The sequence below is a fragment of the Athalia rosae genome, chromosome 3 (genome assembly GCF_917208135.1).
Source record: "Athalia rosae chromosome 3, iyAthRosa1.1, whole genome shotgun sequence".
Classification (NCBI taxonomy): Eukaryota; Metazoa; Arthropoda; class Insecta; order Hymenoptera; family Athaliidae; genus Athalia; species Athalia rosae.
The window spans coordinates 21,477,231-21,494,147 of NC_064028.1; the positions used below are offsets into that span (position 1 = coordinate 21,477,231).

General features: G+C 35.2%; 5 protein-coding genes across 14 annotated transcripts; 2 read left to right on the forward strand and 3 right to left on the reverse strand.

Annotated features, from left to right (window-relative positions):
• Positions 1–53: 53 nt before the first annotated feature.
• On the reverse strand, positions 54–1,064 carry LOC105689484 (PHD finger-like domain-containing protein 5A). Its single transcript, XM_012406523.3, has 3 exons — positions 873–1,064; positions 387–577; positions 54–297 (listed from the first exon to the last, which is right to left on the reverse strand). The coding sequence occupies exons 1-3, from the start codon at positions 922–924 to the stop codon at positions 208–210; spliced, it is 333 nt and encodes a 110-aa protein (XP_012261946.1). The 5' UTR covers positions 925–1,064; the 3' UTR covers positions 54–207.
• An 84-nt stretch (positions 1,065–1,148) lies between these two features.
• On the forward strand, positions 1,149–4,393 carry LOC105689463 (vacuolar fusion protein CCZ1 homolog). 2 transcript variants are annotated; one of them, XR_001103249.3, is made up of 11 exons: positions 1,149–1,391; positions 1,593–1,690; positions 1,908–2,001; positions 2,111–2,326; positions 2,438–2,613; positions 2,699–2,842; positions 2,978–3,123; positions 3,271–3,535; positions 3,612–3,739; positions 3,801–3,932; positions 4,005–4,393. XR_001103249.3 is itself a non-coding variant. In XM_012406497.3 (10 exons), the coding sequence occupies exons 1-10, from the start codon at positions 1,317–1,319 to the stop codon at positions 3,851–3,853; spliced, it is 1,395 nt and encodes a 464-aa protein (XP_012261920.1). In that variant the 5' UTR covers positions 1,149–1,316; the 3' UTR covers positions 3,854–4,393. The 2 variants fall into 2 exon arrangements, 1 of the variants encoding a protein (XP_012261920.1); XM_012406497.3 differs by having other exon boundaries at positions 3,801–4,393.
• Positions 4,133–7,998, reverse strand: LOC105689458 (probable 28S rRNA (cytosine(4447)-C(5))-methyltransferase). Of its 2 annotated transcripts, none has more exons than XM_020854742.2 (8): positions 7,875–7,998; positions 6,635–6,738; positions 6,372–6,526; positions 6,040–6,290; positions 5,770–5,937; positions 5,483–5,678; positions 5,027–5,395; positions 4,133–4,934 (listed from the first exon to the last, which is right to left on the reverse strand). In XM_020854742.2, the coding sequence occupies exons 2-8, from the start codon at positions 6,732–6,734 to the stop codon at positions 4,464–4,466; spliced, it is 1,710 nt and encodes a 569-aa protein (XP_020710401.2). In that variant the 5' UTR covers positions 6,735–6,738; positions 7,875–7,998; the 3' UTR covers positions 4,133–4,463. The 2 variants fall into 2 exon arrangements, with proteins under 2 accessions (XP_020710401.2, XP_012261906.2); XM_012406483.3 differs by lacking the exon at positions 7,875–7,998 and adding an exon at positions 6,994–7,394.
• Positions 7,416–14,025, forward strand: LOC105689428 (CCR4-NOT transcription complex subunit 3). 8 transcript variants are annotated; one of them, XM_048653089.1, is made up of 10 exons: positions 7,416–7,552; positions 9,786–9,809; positions 10,209–10,441; positions 10,596–10,751; positions 10,893–11,072; positions 11,538–11,825; positions 11,953–12,208; positions 12,309–12,919; positions 12,994–13,203; positions 13,303–14,025. In XM_048653089.1, exons 2-10 carry the CDS (start codon positions 9,794–9,796, stop codon positions 13,399–13,401), a joined length of 2,049 nt encoding a protein of 682 aa, XP_048509046.1. In that variant the 5' UTR covers positions 7,416–7,552; positions 9,786–9,793; the 3' UTR covers positions 13,402–14,025. The 8 variants fall into 8 exon arrangements, with proteins under 8 accessions (XP_048509046.1, XP_048509044.1, XP_048509045.1 ...); XM_048653087.1 differs by having other exon boundaries at positions 7,449–7,652; XM_048653086.1 differs by lacking the exon at positions 7,416–7,552 and adding an exon at positions 8,041–8,165.
• Positions 14,026–14,225: 200 nt separating this feature from the next.
• Positions 14,226–16,472, reverse strand: LOC105689476 (probable ATP-dependent RNA helicase DDX47). Its single transcript, XM_012406510.3, has 8 exons — positions 16,309–16,472; positions 16,026–16,119; positions 15,762–15,926; positions 15,524–15,690; positions 15,213–15,449; positions 14,915–15,138; positions 14,562–14,823; positions 14,226–14,472 (listed from the first exon to the last, which is right to left on the reverse strand). The coding sequence occupies exons 1-8, from the start codon at positions 16,375–16,377 to the stop codon at positions 14,326–14,328; spliced, it is 1,365 nt and encodes a 454-aa protein (XP_012261933.2). The 5' UTR covers positions 16,378–16,472; the 3' UTR covers positions 14,226–14,325.
• Positions 16,473–16,917: the final 445 nt, after the last annotated feature.

Here is a 16,917-nt window from a genome sequence, read left to right on the forward strand (position 1 = left end):
AAACACTGATTTCGGGATATTGTTTCATTGACATAATTTTGATTTAAAGATCATCGTGTTTACACCAACTTTATTTATTATCCATAAAAAAGAAGTCACGTTCTCCATTGACCACAATTCACACACACACAACACCTGCCATTCTTCTCATACATAATAACACCTCGATTTTAGGGTATAGTAATTGATTTATACATAAAGATGGATTTATCGTCGTTTGAACCCATACTTCTTTCTTTCGTAAAATAGATCTGTCTTTGAACTTCCCAGGTTCACTATTTTTGGACACCCATCTCTCTGTAATAAGAAATATTTTGAAAAGACATTGGTTATGAAGTCAATTCGCAAACCAGTTTTGAATTCATAATATTGAGTATGGCGCTTACATCTTTCTCTTGAATTGTACATTCTTTGCAATAATAGGCATCTGAAACACCAGGTCCTCCACATATAACGCAACGTCCTTGGTACGAACCATAATTGCATTCATCACAAATACGTACAAGTGTACAGGGTCGTACATAGGAGTCACAAATCACACATTTCCCATCACATTTCTCACATAACCGACCAATAGCTGAAAAACAATATTTACATTCATTATTACCAATATTACTTACAACTAGATCTTGAATTAGGTTAGGCAAGGTAGGCAATTCGAATCAAATTTAACTGAGAATAAGTAGACTAGCAAAAACAGCAGCAACAGTATTCAGTAATTGAACTACGGTTTATAGAACCCCTTTAGAACACCTGTAGCCACAACTGAATAAACAGAGATGTTGAAAATTGGTTGAAAAATTAACGTTAAAATAACATTATACCGGAATATTTTTCAATTTGTAAATACAATGTTTTTTCAACGAACTTACCAACGCCCGGCTGTTTTCTGCAAAATATTAAATCGGGATGATGCTTCGCCATTATTTAGTATCCTAAGTATCAATCACACCACTGAGAAAATGTTTTTTAACAATTCATGTAAATATTAATTTATATTCAAGTGAATCTTGAGTAACTAGCTTAGAGCAAACACATGAAAAATACACAGAGTACTACCATTGAGAAGGTAAAGTAGTCTACTCTCAACGTTGCTGGTGAGAGGGCGTAAGCTTGCAAAACTTTGTAGTTGAGCACAAGATCGCGAAGCTTCAGTGAACGTTGTTCCAGTTAAATAAAGCTGTCAAAATTTGACAGAAGTGTTGAATATGTCTGTATGAAAAATTAGATTAATTGTAATATGAGGAATATCCTGTTGCTTTGGTGAATATAAATCAACTGATCGTTCGTTATAATATATATGAAAATCCATTGAGATGACATCAAAGACTGAAATCACATTGGAACATTTTTATGTCTTCAATGGCACATATGCAAAGAAGGAAGGAGAGGTAAAAATTTTCGGTATTTTTTTGTGATTGTGCTGATACCGGTCCCCAGAGGTTTTATAGATCAACTACATCACTACAAGATAATTGACTATCTGTATTTTTTTTAAATTGTCGTTGTTCACGAAAAATCACACCAACTTATTGGAAAATATGTCGTGATGAATTTGACTATAATTCTAAAAATTTACTACATTGTTTCAGGAAGAGAAAAAAATTCTATATTATTACCCGGTAGTGACGGATGCTGATACTCAAATAAAAAATATCGGCCTTGGCGAGGCGATCATTAAATTTACCCAGTGAGTATCGTTGGGCTATAATGGAAAACATTCTACTTGACCAATTTGAAGATTCTAAGCACTATTATTCTCCCAAGCACTTACTTTCCAAAATTTTAAATTTCAAGTATTACATACTTGAGAAGATAAATCTATATTTGCATGTTTTTTAGGAATAGTTATATATAACAAATAATTCAATTTTTAATTCTTATCTTTCTTCTGCTTTCAATCGCAGATCTTTCAACCCAGGACAAGCATGTGATTATTGTCATACTCACAAAACTCGTCAAATCTATTACGAACCTGAACCAGATTTCTGGATGGTTATGGTATGTATTTATGCATAGTGGTGTTATGATCTAGACAGAGTACAACCTTGTACAATGAATCTCCTGCAAACTGTAGCCTAGAAAATCAACTGAAGTTTTAATCCTACAGATTGTTGGCGTACCGTATGTTTGGAAGACCAAAGATGATACCGAATATATTGAATACCAGCATGATGAAGTATCGAGCAGTGTTTGCCAGGCTATTCTCAAACAGACTTATGCAATGTTCAGACTTTTTATGGGATCTTTTAATACCATCTTGAATGATCCTGACTGTGGTTCTGTTACTCTTTTAAAACATAAGCTGGATCATTTCTACTCAAGGGTAATTTATCATTATCAGTCATTCATTATCGTTATTCGTTACAACTTTGAATAACAACTGTACACTGAGTTTGAGATGATTACAGTTTCTTATTTTTCTCTTTTGTTTCAGTATCTTCTTTCCTTGAAATTGAATAACAGTGACATTCTGGACGTTTTTCAAGGTCTGCAATTTCTACCTCTGGATAAAACTACCTTTCTTCATGTACAATGCTTCATGAATCTTGTAGAAGCTATGTTTTCACAAGTAAAATATACTGCATTTCTCTACAATGATCAATTGGTCTGGTGAGTCTAATATCTTGATTTACTTCATTATGTACATCTTTAAAATCTCGTGTCGATAAAATATGATACATTTATGACTTTTTAGGAGTGGCTTAGAACCCGAAGATATGCAGGTCGTTTATAATTACTTAGTAAGCACACTACTTCCTGCCCATCTGGAAACAGAATTACACGGAGGATCAATGCCTCGCAATTCTCCTTCACCATTCACAAGTTCACATTATGGCAAGTGAGTTCCATTTCTTCCGACAAACTTATCTTAGTTACCCTATTTCAAATAAATTGCAAACTGTTTGAAGTCAAATCGAAAATCGGATCTTAAATTGTCATCTCTTCAGCCGTCAACTATCGTCTTGTATTTCAGATTTGTGACCGGTCCAAGCAGCATCAATGAGCCCAGTGGAATAGGGAAATTACCTAAAGTGTTTATCAATTATTCGTCAAAACCAGTCTCATTATATTTGGTAGTTTATCGAGCACTGAGTGCGACGTTATGTTTGTTTGTAGATAGTGAGTATATTTGTATGATTATTGAGTATACATTTGACGAGTGTAACTTATATTCCCACTACTCTGGAACACTTATTATCAAACATTATTTCACTGGCATTAACTTTATTTATTATCGCGCCAATAATGATTTTATCATTTTCAAAGGCAGGACAAGTCTACTTATGGATTTTTTTAAAAGCTTGGACACCTTTCTCGGCCCGCAATTAACTACCTTGGTCAGTTTGGTAGCGGAACAATGCTCGAAGCATGTATCGTTCGCTGCTGAATCGTGTCCAAAATATTTATATTTCAACAAACTGAATTTAGCCTACAAGAGTACGATTCATTTGGATAATAGAAGATGTTCTAATGTACTTACGACACCGGAGGTACTGCGGATAATAACAGACATAAACAACGACACCAAGAGGTATGTCACATGGGGTCATCGACAGATTAAAAGGTTTTATTTTAGAGAAGTTTCTACGATGAATATCTTTTTTCAGATTAAAAGAGGCTGGAGAAATCGTCATAAAAACTATGAGCGAATACTGGGTCGTTGGAAAACTCTCTAATTTAAGAGAATTTTTTGTTGTCATACAACAAAAGAATGCTAGTTTGATTGAAATTGATGGTATGTAATCAAATGTCGGACATGAGAACGATATACTATCAGAATTACTCTATCGTTTCAGATGAGGTGAGAAGACTTTGCGATCAACAGTTGAAAAGTATTTTTTTTCATTAATACCTCCTAAAAATGTAACATCGCTTATTCGAACAAGTATTAAGAGAAGAATCAAACTGCAATAATCAGTGAAAAATTGGTAAGCCCAAAACTGTTGCAGCATTGAGCACATTTAACCGATGTGGTTTAATGTCATTCCGTTTTTCATCAGGACGTCCAAACAAGCATCCAATTATGCGAATTACTCATGATAATTGAGTTGTCAGGTAAGGATTTGAACATTTCATCTGTACCGTACAGCAACGTGTAATATACTAGATAACAAGAAAAGACTTCGAAGAATAATAATATTTAATGTACAACGCAATAAATCTACATCAACTTTACATACATACCCATTGTTATCAGATAAGAAACAATTCTGAACACATTCGAATATTGATTGAGATAAATAATCAAGAAGAGTTGTAAATATTATTTGACAGGTTGGAAAATAGGGAGCACTTTAGAGTTTAAAAATTGTATATTCATTTGAAATATAAGATGCAAAAGTTTTGTGTTTGCGAATTGATTTGACAGAAATACAAAAATGAATGATTACCAATCGTATTAATTTTATATTTTAGATAGGTGAATTAATTTGCGTAATCTTCTGTACATACTATTTATTTTAATCAGAGGTGACTGATTCTTCCTCAACTTTGTCTTGTTTGATAACCATATTTGAAAACTTTTTCAACTTAGCAACAAAGAATCCATCCATGTTGTGGGTATGAGGATAGAAACGTCTCGTTAATTTGAGAGATGGATGAAACCGGTGCTGTCTATAATTAGTGAATCCTTCTTCTCCGAAATCCAGACCTGTTGGTACGACTTTTACGTCTCGTTTTTTTAAAGCGTAGTCAACAATCCATTCATTTTCTTCGGGAAGAATGGAGCAAGTGGAATATACGATAATACCTCCTGTTTCAGAGCGTGCATTTACGGAATCTATCGCAGCGAGCAAAAGTTCTCTTTGCAAAGTACAGCATCGTTGAACGTCGACCTCATCCTTATTTACTTTGACACCTGGGTCTTTAGCTACGACTCCCGTTCCTGTACAAGGGGCGTCTAGTAAAACTCTATCAAAGCCTTTGATAATCTGTGACAAAAAAGAGATCCACTTGGTTGATTACAATCACGAAATGTGAGACATCAATGACGAGATTTACGGCGAAGAAAAAGAAAACTTACACCAGGTATTTTTCTACCGTCGTAACTGCAGATGACAGAATTTACTATCCCTAGTCGGTGGAAATTTCCAATTACGGCCTTTATTCTCTCTCTATTTACGTCATTAGAAAAGAGTACCCCTGTATTTTTCATCAAAGCTCCAATGTGCGAGGATTTGCCTCCTGGCGCTGCACACATGTCGAGAATTCTTTCGTTTTCTTTGGGATCCAATGCTATTACTGGTAGGAAACTAGATGCGCCTTGCAAAATGTAATGACCCGCCAAATATTCTGGCGTTGCTCCCATCGGAACTTGCGAAGAATACACGACAAGTCCGACCTTAGTCCATTTGCCGATGGGGTCTAAATTTACCCCTCTGTTGATTAAAGCCTAATCAAAAATTAACAACGACCATTCACATTTTTATTTGTAACTGTTGTTTTGATGCATAATTGAAGTTTTGGATTACAAACTCACTTGGGCTAAATCCCGTCGCCTTGTTTTGAGACTATTGGTACGAATAGTCATAGGCCTCTGAACTTCACTGGCTTCTAAGTATTCTAGTAGTTCGTTGAGAGGGAAAATTTGCATCAATTTCTCCATTAGAAATGTGTTATAACTGAAGTACATACATAGATCTGTTTGCAGCAGCTCTGTGTAATCTGTTCGAGGTCTAAAAATATAACGTATTTAACACAGGATTTAGATTCTTTTTAATTGTTGGGAACGAAATGCCACAATTTATAACTAGTTAATTTTCTTACCTGTCTGTTTCACGCAGTCTTTTAAAATCTGACAAAACTATTATAACGTCACGGATCCGTTGTTGAACATCTTGCAAACTCACAGGATTAGCCAATTCTTCTGCAGTAGGAAAGGTGAATATATCTTGATGGGTCACTGACTCCTGCATTTCATCAGCTGCTAGTTTTCTAGAAACAAAAATAGTGTAAGCAATTACAGTTCCTAGTTTCCTGAATTGTTTCTAACAAAAAATTGAGCTTTCAGATAGTTTTGCTGCAATCCAATAATACCTTTCCTTTGCTTGTTTTTTCTTCAGTTTTATATTTGCTTTCTCAATTGGAAGTAAATTGGATTCTTCTTCGCCATCAGAATCTTCATCTTCATCAGTCTGGTCATTTTTTGCATCTGAATCGTCACTTTCAGCTTCACTTTCATCTTCACTGTTCGTCGCATCACTGTCAGCATCAGGTAATGACAATTGTGCATCAGGAGTTTCTGTCTCCACTTCAGAGGTCACTTCTTCATCTGATTCCTCTTCTTCCTATTTTGTTAAAAGGGAATTATTAGATGAAGGTTCGTTTCTGTGAAATTCCAAACTTATATGGTGTAACAGAAAACTCACAGTTTCAGTTTCTGGTTCCTTCACCTCTTGGACCATGGGTCCTTTACGTTTCTTTTTTTTAGGTTCATTTGATTTCTCTTGCTGAACTTTACTTTTGAGCTGCCTTTTCTTTGCCCTTTGCTTCTGTCGATGGCTCAAACTTGCGGCATCTTTTACTGCAATACAATGAAAATGATCAGATATAATTTGACGTTTGTACAAATTGGAAGGTCATCCATTTGATAGTTGCTTGTGACTGATCATTAATAGAGTCATAGAGTTACCTATGAGCCCTTTTGGAAAAGTAGGATCACTTTGTTTCTTTGATTTTCTTCCTGGACCAGATGGCACAACACTTTCATCAAACTTTGCCTTGCGCCCCATTTTTCTGGAATATCAATCAGGTGAATCCTATTTATCACGAATAATCCATATGCCTATGAACACCAGATTAGGAGCCTCATTTTTGAAAAGAAAATTCGAAGCGTAAATAGATTAGAGGTATTATTGATTCTTAAAATAATTAGTAACTTTTGAAAAATCGCAAGTTTCAGCAATACATCCAACAATTGATCGACGAATGTGCAAAAAATGAAACACTGATCACTCTATTGCTTTCGAAATTGTTTAACGTAAAACTTACGAGTTTTTGATAAGCTATATTCCAATAATATCTACAACTTTAATAAAAGGGATTTTGTTTTTGTAACATAACCAAGTGCGTTAACACATGGTTCGAATCTGTCGAACAGCCATAGAATTGTGTTTCAAGGAAAATTTCAGATTATAAATTGCAAGATCCGGCTACTCTATCGGCTAATATGAACATTATGATCGTGAGTTTTGTTTTATAAAATAATTTATCAACTGCAGTTAGAAATAAATGGAGATTAGAAAATCTCCTACTACTTAAAAATTCTAGATCGTTTTAAAATGGTATTCATATTAAGTTTTAAGGAAAACATGATCGTCGAAAATCCGAGAGAGTATTCTCATCTTAGCGGAAGCTGGTATTTCCTTTCGGCCGGATTTGGTGACACGATATTGTGATTGGCGTCGTCTCAAGTGTTTTCTAGTTCTGGTTTCTAGGACGTATTATTATTTGCCTAACAGTTATAAATATAAACTCCCTATTTAATATAAAAAGAAAATCAGTTGTGGGAAATTGATGCAAAAAATTCTACACGAATTGATATAAAAATGTAAACTCTTTAAATCGCAGTGATATGATTCTATTTCAATAAGATTCATCAGTCGAGAGGGGTGTTTTTTGACAAAGAGAATGAAAGCAAATTAAAATGAGTTTGTGAATACTAAACTTGCGCGCGATATGTTGCTGGTGTATTCCTCTGTGTGCGTGTTGTGTGTGTGTATTGGTTAACAAATGTGTGCATGCGCTAATGCATAATATATAGCTTCAGTTATTCAGTATTTAATATAAATATTATTTATCGATGCTGTCATATTTTGTGTACATTCACGTTACGTCAATTAACGAGGTGCATAGACCGACTTAAAACCGACCTGCCAAAGATAGGTTAAAAATCGAAGCAGATCTGTGGCAAGCTTCAGCTCGACACTCGCGAAGATCGCTTGGAGCTGCTGCTCTCATACCCGTGCCGACCGTCGTTCGTTGTCATTTGAAAACGGAAGCCATCTTGTGGCCGAGCCTCCCATATTATTAGAGGGAATAATAGTTCACCAACTTAATTGTTCCGATATATTAATTCGTATCTTTTTCATTACGTCTAGACTATGCACGAATCATTGTACCATATGTTTACATAGCCATGGCTGCGACGAGAAAGTTGCAAGGTGAGGAGAAAATGTTTCCAGCATGTTTACATCTAGAAATCTTGTTATGACCCTGCACAACGTACATTATTGCCTGAGCTTATTCCTAGTTTCAATACCCTTTTCCCACCTAAAACATCATACAAATATCGTTCTAAGCTTTGATATTCATTACCGCTAAAAATTTAAACCTAGGCTTAAGTATTTGACAGTTATTTTTGGCTACTAGTGGATGCTTTGATGGTTCTTCTTACTTGCATTTTTCCATTCTAATTTCATTCTGACTTAAATATTCTCAATTAAAGATTGTTTTACAATTGTAAATACCGGTTTTCCATGTCGGCATAACCTTAAAACTTGCATTTTTTATACAAAGATTTGTTTTAATAATTTCCATTCAGGATCTCATCCGATGGTTTCGAGGGCCCGTCGTCTTCTTTGTCGACTAGTAAAAAATGGTTCCATTCTTCATCTGTTGCTTTATTTTAGAACAAAGCTGGCTATTTGATCTAAGCCAAGGCTTCCTACATGTTGAAAGTTTTGAAATATTTTACTTTTTAGTCATGTATCATCAAGCATCCAGTTCCATCTATGCATTTCTACTTCCATTTTCATTTTGAATCAAATTTTAGTTCAGGCAAATCAATGACTGTATAAATTACTCTATGCCATTTATTCTTATGTACGCTTATTTCCATCGTCCCAATATTTTTGTTCCACTAGCATTTCACTTTCATTCATTATTTGTGAAAAACAATTTCTCCGTCATTAAATTATGTATAAAGCAGGCATTTTATTTCTAGACGCAAATAAAGCGACCAATGCAGACAGTCTTTTTGTGAATACATGCCCGTGAATAGTGAATTTCAACTCCACTTAAATGTAACTTTTCAATTTTGTTTTCCATGTATGACAGTGATGCCAAGACATAAGCTCATGATTTCAATTTAATGAGATTCTCAAATCGTGTCCATAACTGGGTAGATTCTTTCAAATCTTATAAAAAATGAGTTCAAAGCAACAAAATATTCACTGGCAATGAATGAAATGAATAAAATTCTAACGTTTTATCAAAAAGAATAGCCTTCCATAAACATATAAGAAGAGAGCAGTAAATGTTTCCATGTTTAAAATATTGGATAATCACGTAACAACTGTGATTACAACTGCATAATTTAACAGATGTCAAGTGGAATGGCATTAGGATGAAATAAATGTAAATACTCAATCACACGATTGCACTTCATGTTCAATCTTTGCGTAATACAAACGCATCTGGTTTCGGGAATACAGAAATAGCGTTGTCAAAACTCATAACTACTGTACATGAAATTATATTATTATTTGTATAATAGCGCTGATAGTTTTTTTGTTTTAATCTGTATGCACGCTTTTTGTCCAACCTGTTAATTGTAATTTTTCTACCGCACCCTGGCAAAAAGTTTCCTTTCTCTGTAACTTAACTACAAATCTCAGTAAAGTTGAAAGAATTTACTTCTCCATGCACAGTCAATAATATCTAAATAAAGTGTTACAAAAAAAGAAAATTTCTCAAACTTGTCAATCATGATTTTGGTGTTAGTGGTAGAATGTTATTTTACAAAATAGATACTTATCACTTCTTTCTGTACCAACATGTAGGAGTTAAGATGAGAGAAATAAAAGGTAACTGTTATTTTATATCACGTTAATTGCGATAATTCTATAGCTTGAGTTTGTCAGTAGACGTGAAAAATTTCTTGACTGTAAAGTTTGTCTGTCTTATTAAACTTGGTTTAATCACATTGCATAAAATTTGAATCTAACGGAATGATCCTCTTCTTTCATTTATCAAGCAATTTGAAAGAGAACAATAATACAATTTCAAAACTCTTTTCTCGTAGTAAAAACGAAAATGGTATTGGATATCCCTGTTTAAACTTCATTGGGGGAACTATGTATGATCTTGATAGATATTTAAAACTTACCATTTATACATCCTTTATTTGCGGCTACAAATTGATGATTGGTTTTCAAAATAATTGTCAATGCAGAAGCGAGTATAATGTTCATTTCCAATTTCAGGTGAAATAGACAGGTGCCTTAAAAAAGTGACGGAGGGCGTGGAGACGTTTGAGGACATTTGGCAAAAGGTCCACAATGCCACTAATAGCAACCAGAAGGAAAAGTATGAAGCTGATCTCAAGAAAGAGATCAAAAAGCTCCAAAGGTTACGTGACCAAATTAAGAGCTGGATCGCATCTGGAGAGATTAAGGACAAAAGTACCCTTCTTGATTATCGGAAGCTAATCGAAACTGTGAGTTGGTTATTAACTGCAATGTCTGATGAACTTGTATGAAAATTTAGCTCTCTATAAAAACGAGGCTTAGCATTCCAGCATCAGCTGCTGGGTAATATTTGAGCAATAACTTGAATTATCTGTGTAATCTTAACATGTCGATTTATTACAGCAAATGGAAAGGTTCAAAGTTGTAGAACGAGAAACAAAGACAAAAGCTTATTCCAAGGAAGGCCTAGGAGCCGCCCAAAAGCTTGATCCAGCCCAAAAAGAAAGGGAAGAAATCAGTAATTGGCTTACAAATTCCATAGATGTGCTGAACTGTCAGGTACGAATTTTGTTATTATACCTATAAAAGTTTACTATCTGTCCTTGTGATTTTGTACCAACGCGACATCATCACATAGACTCAGATTTCCAGGTCAAATCCTATCATAACGTTACTGTCATAAAAATTTTCGGTATGTAGATGGATAAATTTGAGTCTGAAATAGAGTCATTGCTTGCCGGAAAGAAAAAAAAACTAGACAAAGATAAGCAGGATAGAATGGATGAACTAAAAACAAAGCTTGACAAGCACCGATACCACATTCGCAAGCTGGAGACATTGTTGCGCATGTTGGATAATATGTCTGTCGAAGTTGATACGGTGAGTGCATCAAATTCATAGATAATGTCTTATCTTTCTACCTTTCTGGGCGGCTTACTTAAACAGCAGTGTAATTTGAGGAAAAATAATGGTACGCATTTATCCCGTTACTCGGAGGCTGTGCCATACATTTACAGTTACAGCAAAATTTGAAAAAAAAATTAAGAAAAAACGAAGGAACAAAAAACAGGTTATGCAAATGCTTGCAATGCGCTAGATTACCATTCATACACTTAAATAAAATTAGAGTTCGCTATATTTCAAGGAGACTATATAATTAGTTTGAGTTCAACGAAGATATTTTTTTCCAAAGCAATTATCGGCGCAGAACAATAAATGATATAGGACTACCGGACTCAGTGTGATGCATGTTTCATTGATCATTATTACCAATGCCATTATTTTGTGTTCATTTATTAGATTTACAACAGATTATTTTATATGATGTGTAAAAAAAATTTATAGATCAAGAGGATAAAGGATGATGTCGAATATTATATCGAATCTTCGCAAGAGCCAGACTTTGAGGAGAATGAATACATTTATGATGACATTATTGGACTAGATGAAGTCGAGTTATCTGGTGTTGGTATACCTTCGTCGGCAACGACGGATAGCAACAACAGTAATGAGATGGGAGGAACTCCAACATCAACAAATTCAGGAACCTCACCCATACCATCTCCTCCTCTTAGTTCTACCATGCACAATCATTCGAGTGATAGTTCTACAGATACTGATAAAAAAACGAAGGTTTTACTCTTTTCCTAATATTTTCACTTAAGCTTAAAAATGTATTGATTTGAATTTGGGTAGTTTTTCCTTAGAGAAACTTGGCCGTTGTTCTGAACCAATATTCACATTTGCTAAATTTTTGCAGCCTGTGAAACCAACAGCGGTAAGACCGTTGTTAAATTCCCAAGGAAGTATTCCAACGACAGGAAGTACCACCATATTGAAGACGAATTTATTATCGAGCAGCACGCCTAGCAAACCCATTCCCATGACATCTAGCCATAGCTCGCCTAGCGCAACAATAAATCATATTGCGACATCTAATGCTGGCAATTTTGCAACCGTTGCTGCCTCGCACACTAACTCTCAAGTCATTCATTCTATATCGAGTAAAACATCATGTGAGTACATTGAACTTTGGACGTTATTATAAAATTAGAGAATCTTCCTTGGAAAAATTGTTCTACCGATCTATGCTAATAGACGTTACGACAATTTCAGCACATAGTAGTGAAAATGGGCTACTATCATCGTCATCCACATCAAGCGTCGCATCAAATGTGCCCCCGACAATTTTGCAGCAGCATAGTAATCCACAGCCTCTTCAGCCAGTTCATATACTCTTGAATCAACAAAGCCAAAATCATAATAGCGAAGCTGAGATGACGACGCCGATCCCATCATCGTCCTCTCCACCCTCGCCAGTAAGCAGTCGATCTTCACCGTTACCTGCCAATTCCTGTTCGCCTGTACCATCCGCTGCCAACGGTCTCATCTCGAAACTTCCTGATGGCATGTCCTCGCTAAAATCCATTGCACAACAAGTAATTGTCAGAGCGGGTCTAGAGATTCCTCCCTCTGAGCCAAGCAGGAACCTGTTCGACAGTACCAAGGCATCAAATGCCACCTCGGAAGCACACATTCCGCCACTACTTGGTGTAGCGCCGTTAGGACCTGTACCTCTTCAGAAAGAGCACCAACTTCAATTCCAAATGATGGAAGCAGCTTACTATCATATGCCTCATCCTTCAGACTCTGAACGTCTTAGATCGTATTTGCCCCGTAATTTGTGTCCGACGCCACCTTATTATCAACAAGTAATTCTGGTTTATGTACACGAATGATTTTATTATTCATTTGTCATTATAACTCTTTTGAATATGAGATTAATAATTTTCCGTTACAGGTTCAGCTCCCACATTCTGATACCGTGGAATTTTTCCAACGATTGTCCACAGAGACGTTATTTTTCATATTTTATTATATGGAAGGATCTAAGGGACAGTACTTGGCAGCTAAGGCTCTCAAAAAGCAGAGCTGGAGGTTCCATACTAAATATATGATGTGGTTCCAAAGGCATGAAGAGCCTAAACTCATCAACGAAGAATACGAACAGGTAAGAGTCCCTCATTCTTTCGTTGTCTTTGCATTATTTTATCAGATTTCGTCAAAAAATTAGACATCAATGGCAAGTGCTTGCTTTTTATGATTACAGGGAACTTACATATATTTTGACTATGAAAAATGGGGGCAGCGTAAAAAAGAAGGCTTCACTTTTGAGTACAAGTACTTAGAGGACAGGGACCTTAACTAATCTCAGATCTGTCGCTCATGGGGTCTCCGAAATGCACTATTTCTGTACCGGTATTAACAACAACAAAAAACAAAAGAAAAATTTGAAAGACAGATTTTATTTTTTATGATTCTATATTTTCACAATATATAATTTTACTTATTGGTAAAAACGTATTTCGAAAAACACAAAAAAACAACCAAAAAAAAACAAAAACTAAAGATAACAATCTGAACATGTGCATAGCAGGCAATGAAGGCATTCATTACATTATCACTGCGGTAAAAATTCCCCTTTAATAATACAGAATGGAGTAAAGATGTATGTTTACCGGGGACAGTACACTGTAACTATAATATCAATGAGAGGCACCAGGGACACACCTTAGCAGTTTTGGTGTGTCGTCTGTGATCATAAAGAGGAAGAAGTTATACTCGCTGGCGACTGACTCGTAATACCAGTACAAACATGTGTGCGGCCCACCTGCCCCGTGGCGGTGAGGTGGAGGGCGCTCATGCTATGGTATGTCTTAATGTTAGATTATAAGTAGCCTTTTTGTATAAAGTATATTGAGGTATAAAACCCTTAAACTGAATTACTGTACAGAATGTGTAGAAATAGTGAATAATAATATTATGGAATATATTTTATTTCTCATTTAAATGAAACCTAAGTTGTTTCAATTTTACCAAGAACTAGCGCCTCTTTGCGACAAGATGAAAAACCCATCGTCGTACATTTTTTTTTTTATATTTCTCAAAGAGGCCCTACACCAAAAATTTGTTGAGAATAACGAAAAGGTTTTGGAGCATCGTGGGTTCGTATGATGGAACGAGTAACTGATATCAATTTAGAGAATTGGCATTTTATTTCAACACGCCCAATATTTATTGGTCGATGTACGAAAACATTCAGATTAGTTATACAACATGAGTTATTTGCATCTTATCCTTTCTTTTTGCCTTTGAATCCTTTGCCTTTCACTCGTTTCCTGACACCCATCGATTGTTCGGTATCGTCTTCATCATCTCCGCCACCCTTTCGCTTTTTACCCTTACCAGATTTTTTGTTGTCTTCAATGTCCTTCATTTCCTGAAGTATAGGATACAGGATTTTTAAAATCATACTTTGAATATTCACTATTTCATCTGCGGAATGAATTTGAGTACGTGTAAACTCACCATTTTTATTATACGCTGAGCTTCTGATACCCTCTCTTGTAGCACCATAACTTCATCCTCCTGAGTTTCGTAAAGAGGCAATTCTTTAGATATCAGTTGTTCTATTCTCTGGTACAATTCAACATCATATTGAGTAACAAATGTTATCGATCTGCCAGAACGCCCGGCTCGAGCTGTTCTTCCCACCCGATGAATATAGTCTTTGCTGTGCGTCGGTATATCGAAATTTATTACTATATCCACATGAGGGATATCAAGTCCTCTGTAGAGAAAAGCGAAATTCAACTGAATGAGCTTCAATTTCTGAAAAAAATTTCCATTCATATTTTGTACAATTATAAAGCTATACTCACCGACTGGCTACATCCGTAGAAATTAATACAGATCTGTTTTTAGCTTTGAATTTGGTGAGCGCAGCCAGACGTTTATTTTGTGACATTTGGCCATGTAATGGAACAGCCATGAATCCAAGATTCCTTAGAAGAAGCGCCGTTCTGATGGTGTTGTTGCATGTTCCACAAAAAATCATGAAACTATTCCCTGCTAATTCATTTAAAATGTGAACCAGGTACACGTCCTGTTGAAACGCGGGAAGAAAAATTATAGCACCAACGGTAAAATTGATGGTAAGATCACTTCGAATTCTATTACCTTGAATTTCACTGGTATGAAAATATAATATTGTTGCAGTTTTTCGACGGTTTGGTATTTCGTTGAGACCTCCACCTTGACGGGATTCTTTAGAGAGGCGCGCTGAAGTTTTTGTACTTTTTTTGTCATCGTAGCAGAAAACAGTAGTGTTCTTCTCTCTCGTGGTATAACTCTTAATATTTTATCAACTTCAACTTCAAAATCCATGTTCAATATTCGATCAGCTTCATCCATTACCTGTGCAGTAGAAATGGAAATTAGAAAATATTGCTATAAGGATCAAGGCAATCAAATATGTGGCATTTATTTACCAGAAATTTCAGTGAACGTAAATTAAATCCTTTAGTGTTTTCAAGGTGGTCGACCAATCTTCCAGGTGTTGCAATTAAAATGTGAGGTTTTTTGGCTAATGTTAGAGCTTGAGACATCATATCCATTCCACCTACTATGACTGCACATTTTACTCCAATACTGGCACCTGTAGATAATGAAATTAATTGATCAGATCAATTTCATGAGCAGACTAAGGACTGTTTGCAATATAATTACCTAGTGCCTCAAATTGTTCTGAAATTTGGAATGCGAGTTCTCTTGTTGGTGTTAAAATGAGGGCAAAATATCTTTGAGGATTTTCTAGCAGAGCCTGTAATATCGGAAGTGCAAAGGCTCCTGTTTTGCCAGAACCAGTTTCAGCCAATCCTATTACATCCTTTCCTGGAAAAAGGATAAGAAAAAAATAATGAACCAAAAAAGATTTGTTTAATTATTGAGTATTTGAAAAACTGATACTAGACCAACAGTTTGATGGCATACCTTGTAGAGTCAAAGGGATGGCTTCTCTTTGAATTTTTGATGGTGCTTTCCATTTTAATTCCTCGCATGCTTGACAAAGCGCATCAACGATACCCTGTTGTAAAAATGATAACATAACTTAGTGTAGGTTGAAATGAAGGCATAAGATAAATTCAGCGAGTTGGATGGTGAAAAAATTGAAACAAAAAATAATTTGTGTAAAAATCCATCATTTTCAGGATCTTAATCCTAACCTTATAGTTGGGTTAATTGTTTGAAATAGTATAATAAACTTAGTTTGTACCAAATCTTTCCACGTTACTTCTTCCACATTTTCTTCGGGTTCATTCGACTCATTACAAGTTGATGCCATTTCGTGAAATTGATATTGTCGTTAATTAAATCTCAGCACATGTGTTGTTGATATTATCCAGGTTATACATATGCCAAAAATTATATCTATTTGAGATAAATTCTTTTTTTTATCGTGAGATGGTGTTGAATTATTATTAGACTCTGCATAGCAACAATATTACTTTTAAGGAACTCTCACAGATGTCGCATAAATGTTGCAAACCATTTATCGGTTTGTATGCAATCCGAAAGATAACGCTAAGATTCATTTTTTCTTTCATTCTCAGGATCCTTCATTTGAATTCAAATCAACTATGATTCGAAATATACTTCTTTTCTATAAGCGCGCGGATCATAAATTTTTATGCAATAATTATTATAAAAATGATTACGAAACGGTGAAACGCATTTTACGGATTATAATGAAGATGATGAACGTGATTTCATAATCCTTGTGTTTTATCGAATCTATTAATTATCCACGAACTTTTCAGTCTTCCTCTCATATCACGTCGATTTTTGTTTTCTTCCTTCGTCAAAGGTAAATGTTATCGCATAT

Bases quoted from the DNA above. Each gene is read 5' to 3' on its own strand.
- LOC105689484 (XM_012406523.3), bottom strand. From the start codon at position 924: ATGGCGAAGCATCATCCCGATTTAATATTTTGCAGAAAACAGCCGGGC. The intron at 578-872 runs GTAAGTTCGTTG...ATTGTTTTTCAG, and splicing joins CAGAAAACAGCCGGGCGTTG to CTATTGGTCGGTTATGTGAG. The intron at 298-386 runs GTAAGCGCCATA...TTCTTATTACAG, and splicing joins GTACAATTCAAGAGAAAGAT to AGAGATGGGTGTCCAAAAAT.
- LOC105689463 (XM_012406497.3), top strand. From the start codon at position 1,317: ATGACATCAAAGACTGAAATCACATTGGAACATTTTTATGTCTTCAAT. The intron at 2,002-2,110 runs GTATGTATTTAT...TTAATCCTACAG, and splicing joins CAGATTTCTGGATGGTTATG to ATTGTTGGCGTACCGTATGT. The intron at 3,740-3,800 runs GTATGTAATCAA...CTATCGTTTCAG, and splicing joins TAGTTTGATTGAAATTGATG to ATGAGGTGAGAAGACTTTGC.
- LOC105689458 (XM_020854742.2), bottom strand. From the start codon at position 6,734: ATGGGGCGCAAGGCAAAGTTTGATGAAAGTGTTGTGCCATCTGGTCCA. The intron at 5,396-5,482 runs GTGAGTTTGTAA...ATTTTTGATTAG, and splicing joins GGCGACGGGATTTAGCCCAA to GCTTTAATCAACAGAGGGGT. The intron at 4,935-5,026 runs GTAAGTTTTCTT...TTTTTGTCACAG, and splicing joins ACGGTAGAAAAATACCTGGT to ATTATCAAAGGCTTTGATAG.
- LOC105689428 (XM_048653084.1), top strand. From the start codon at position 9,734: ATGTTATTTTACAAAATAGATACTTATCACTTCTTTCTGTACCAACAT. The intron at 11,826-11,952 runs GTTTTACTCTTT...AAATTTTTGCAG, and splicing joins ATACTGATAAAAAAACGAAG to CCTGTGAAACCAACAGCGGT. The intron at 12,920-12,993 runs GTACACGAATGA...TTTCCGTTACAG, and splicing joins AACAAGTAATTCTGGTTTAT to GTTCAGCTCCCACATTCTGA.
- LOC105689476 (XM_012406510.3), bottom strand. From the start codon at position 16,377: ATGGCATCAACTTGTAATGAGTCGAATGAACCCGAAGAAAATGTGGAA. The intron at 15,450-15,523 runs GTAAATAAATGC...TCTACTGCACAG, and splicing joins TACGTTCACTGAAATTTCTG to GTAATGGATGAAGCTGATCG. The intron at 14,824-14,914 runs GTGAGTATAGCT...TTTTCTCTACAG, and splicing joins TCTACGGATGTAGCCAGTCG to AGGACTTGATATCCCTCATG.